Here is a 3,685-nt window from a genome sequence, read left to right on the forward strand (position 1 = left end):
CGCTCACCACGCCATTTGTAGTATTTTCTATGGATTATAATGCTTAATTCTAAAATATATTTTCCTGTTAAGGTCAGAATATTCAGTTTACGGAAAAGACCCTTGGAGGGAGTCATTTGGTTTACTCCCATTATGCACCGTATGATCCTTTTTTGTATTTTGAAGACATCATGTGCAATTACTGACGAGCCCCAGAAGCATATTCCGTATGAAAGCTGAGAGTGTGCTTGTGCAAAATACACACAAAGTAGTTGTTTTGTTGTAAGTACATGTCTAAGGCTTCTTATCAGAAAGCAGGTGGCTGACAATTTCGATATTAAATTTTGACAGTGAATTTTCCAGGTGAATGTTGAGTCGATTGTAACTCCTAGGAATTTTATAAAAGGGTGCTAATCTAACACCTCGTTATCTCCGTTGTACAAATTTATTTGCCCTACATTTTTGCTTTGGGGAGTGTGGAATCTCATGTAATTTGTCTTGCATTTGTTCAAGTATAGGTAATTGCAATTGAACCAATCATTCACCTCCTGAAGAACCTCACTACACCTTTGTTCAAGTATAATATCATCTTTGTGTGACACAATTAAAGAGGTATCGTCGACATAAAGTGTTGCAGATGCTTTGCCATTTAGGCAGGTTTCAAAATCGTTTATGAAGAGGAGAAATAGGACAGGCCCTAATACAGATCCCTGTGGTACGCCTATATCAACGGTTACTTCCTTAGATTTTAATTCAGTAACTCCATTCGAGTCTTTGTGTGTGACTACCACTGATTGTCTTCTGTCTGTTAGAAAGGATTCTATCCACTGGTTAGCAACACCTCTGATCCCAAGTTTATCCATTTTGTATAGTAATCTATCATGTTTCACGCAATCAAAAGCGCGGCTTAGGTCGCAGAAGTTTCCGATTGGATGCTCATTGTTTTCTAGGTGGTCCGCTAGCTCAGAAACAAATTTGTTTATTGCCATTTCTGTAGATTTATTTGCTTGGAAGCCGTATTGTATTTTGTTATATATTTGGTATTTGCTGAGAAAGTATTCTAGGCGATGTAGGTAGCAATATTCAAGATTTTACTGAAGCTTTGTGTCATTGTAATAGGTTTATAGTTTCTCATATCTGTTCTGTCCGATTTTTGTGTACCGGGATTACCTTGTTTGTTTTTAGTTTTTCAGGGAATTCCCCTGTTAAAAAGGATAGATTAACAATTTGGCATAATGGTTTTTTGATATTGTCTCTAATCTGTCTAATTAACCATTGGGATATTTCATCTGAACCAGACTATCTTTTACTATTTATTTTCCGTATTAGTAGTTGTTGGAGTTCAACCTCCGAAAACGGATTTAGAAAAAAGTTTGCAGGCTGATTTATCTCGCAATCGACGTAACGGTATCCTTGATTACCTATCTCTCCTACCCCTCCTAACTTCCGTTTCTGCCTCTAATATATCTCTGATTAATTTTTGGTAATTGTAAAAGTTAGTTTGAAGCACAATCAGCATCATAATTTTTGGACTTTTTGAAATCAAAACTATTTTTGATGCCCTGTAAAACGTAAGCAACACTTATGGTAAGGTAACCTCCACATTTGGGTGGTTATAGGTCTTCAGCCTTGTGTATGATGTGCCTTTGTCAATGTTATTACTATTTGGTTATTTTTTTGTATTGGAAAGTTTTTGATATTTATTGTGAGCGCTATTAATATAAATTTTGGTCAATTAAACGTTAAAAGTTCTAGACCAGTCAAATTAAAATCTCGAGAAAAGTAAACGTTACTTAGAGTAAGACCTACCTAAAAGTTTTGAGAAAGGTATATTAATCAACATCATTTGCGAATTATCCAAAAATTTTAGTTAGAATTGTGCTAAATTGCGTCTAAAAACACGCGAAACAGGTTTCCAGGAAGAAGTTAAACATAAAATTTGTAGAATTTAAAATTCCCTGCATTGTTAATAACCTTGTTAAAACAAACGTTGTATTGATGATACTTTGATGATCATTACCCCTTTTATAAGCAAGCAAATAAAAAAAAAGCAACTAGACCCAAGTTACGGTTTCCGAAATATTCTATTTTTTACTAAAAAACGAGTATAGGTCGGAGAATCCAAGAACTAATGTATAATCATTATTATTAATGCGATGTGATTCCCAAAAAGGGAGCGACAGCATTAACCATTTTTCCTCATTAATTTGAGGTTATCTGCAGGGGATAAAATTAATTCAGAAAATAATTCGCTAATACATTGAAAGTAAAGAAGTTTGTAAACATTGGTAATTGATATATACATTAGAATAATAAACGAAAACATAAAATTAAAAGATAAGTATTTAATCAGAGTTAAAACGTGTTTTAGTTAAGAATAACACTGGGTATTAAATAAAAGTACTACGTAATTACTACTAATGCATATTGAAATATTTACTTGTAATTGGGACATAAATTAATTTTTTGTCATGTTAGCGCGGAAAACTCGTATTGCGTGCTATGAAATAGGGAAAATATGGCCTCTTTTCAGCCGTGTTTTAGTCGGGAGGCAATGAAATTAGTGCGCTGCAGTTTATGGGCATGCGCAGAAATCAGTTGTTCAATGACAATGTATTTCTAACCTCTAAATCATTTACTCTTAATTCGCCAACAATCAATTTAATGACGAGCTTACCGCACAAACATGACAAAAAATAGTATACGTACCTTGGGAAGAAACAGGGTTATTTCAGACTGCATGTTTGCCAATTTGGCAATTCACATGCAGTCTGAAAAAACACTGTTTCTTCCCTCGATACGTAATGTACTATATTCTGAACAGTGCAATATATTAATTTGCTTCTTTCATTATTTCTACTAAAGAGGTTTGCATTCTCATACTGTATTTGTTTGTTACAGGCAATAAATATAAGTCAATCACGCTACTTTCAACAGTACAATGCTACGCTACTACCAATACCATTTCCCTGGTGTAAAAATCTTCCCTTTAATTCCGATGAGTACTGGGCATGTGCCATAAAACATGTTGCAACTACACTTGGTCATCAAGTAGGAACATGCAAAATGGGGCCAAGTACTGATCCTGAAGCTGTTGTGGACCCAACTTTGAAAGTGTATGGTATAAGGAATTTAAGAGTTGTTGACGGTTCTGTCATGCCCAATATTGTGGCAGGACATACAAATGCGGTAATAGTCATGATTGGAGAAAAGGCTTCCGATATGATTAAAGGGGATTGGCTAAAATAATGCAGTTCACAATTTCATAAATATCAACAATAGAAAAAAATGTTTTTATTTGAAAATGTGAATGTGAATAGCTAGAAATTCGCTACGAAATTTATATACTGCATTGAATTCAGTTATGTGAAAATGTGGGTATTGTATTTATATACATAGATGTATCATATTTTTAGTGATAATGTTAACAAATCGAACGCTATGTAGATGATAATATAAATACAGGAGTGATGTGTCTTTATTTATTAAACCCTTATTGGTGACTTGGAGACCCTCCCTAGCCAACACAATTAACATATACCTGTATATGTATATAAATATATTTTACTTTATACATCGATCAGGTGATAAACTTTTATACATAGAGCAAGCACATCTTCTATGCATAAGCGACATGAAGAGGAAAAAAATTAAGAGATCATTTTTTCAGGGAATTACATTATCTTTCATTTTTATAATGACCTTA

At 33.8% G+C, this 3,685-nt stretch overlaps 1 protein-coding gene across 1 annotated transcript; it reads left to right on the top strand.

Moving 5' to 3' along the window:
- Window positions 1-2,948: 2,948 nt before the first annotated feature.
- Window positions 2,949-3,408, top strand: LOC108743959 (choline dehydrogenase, mitochondrial-like). Its single transcript, XM_018479560.1, has one exon. It carries the CDS (start codon window positions 3,046-3,048, stop codon window positions 3,226-3,228), a length of 183 nt encoding a protein of 60 aa, XP_018335062.1. The 5' UTR covers window positions 2,949-3,045; the 3' UTR covers window positions 3,229-3,408.
- The last annotated feature ends 277 nt before the right edge of the window (window positions 3,409-3,685 follow it).

This window comes from Agrilus planipennis, unplaced genomic scaffold, assembly GCF_000699045.2.
Source record: "Agrilus planipennis isolate EAB-ADULT unplaced genomic scaffold, Apla_2.0 scaffold1858, whole genome shotgun sequence".
Lineage (NCBI taxonomy): Eukaryota > Metazoa > Arthropoda > Insecta > Coleoptera > Buprestidae > Agrilus > Agrilus planipennis.

What these genes read in the sequence shown, in the direction of transcription:
- LOC108743959 (XM_018479560.1), top strand. Translation starts at nt 3,046, where the DNA reads ATGGGGCCAAGTACTGATCCTGAAGCTGTTGTGGACCCAACTTTGAAA.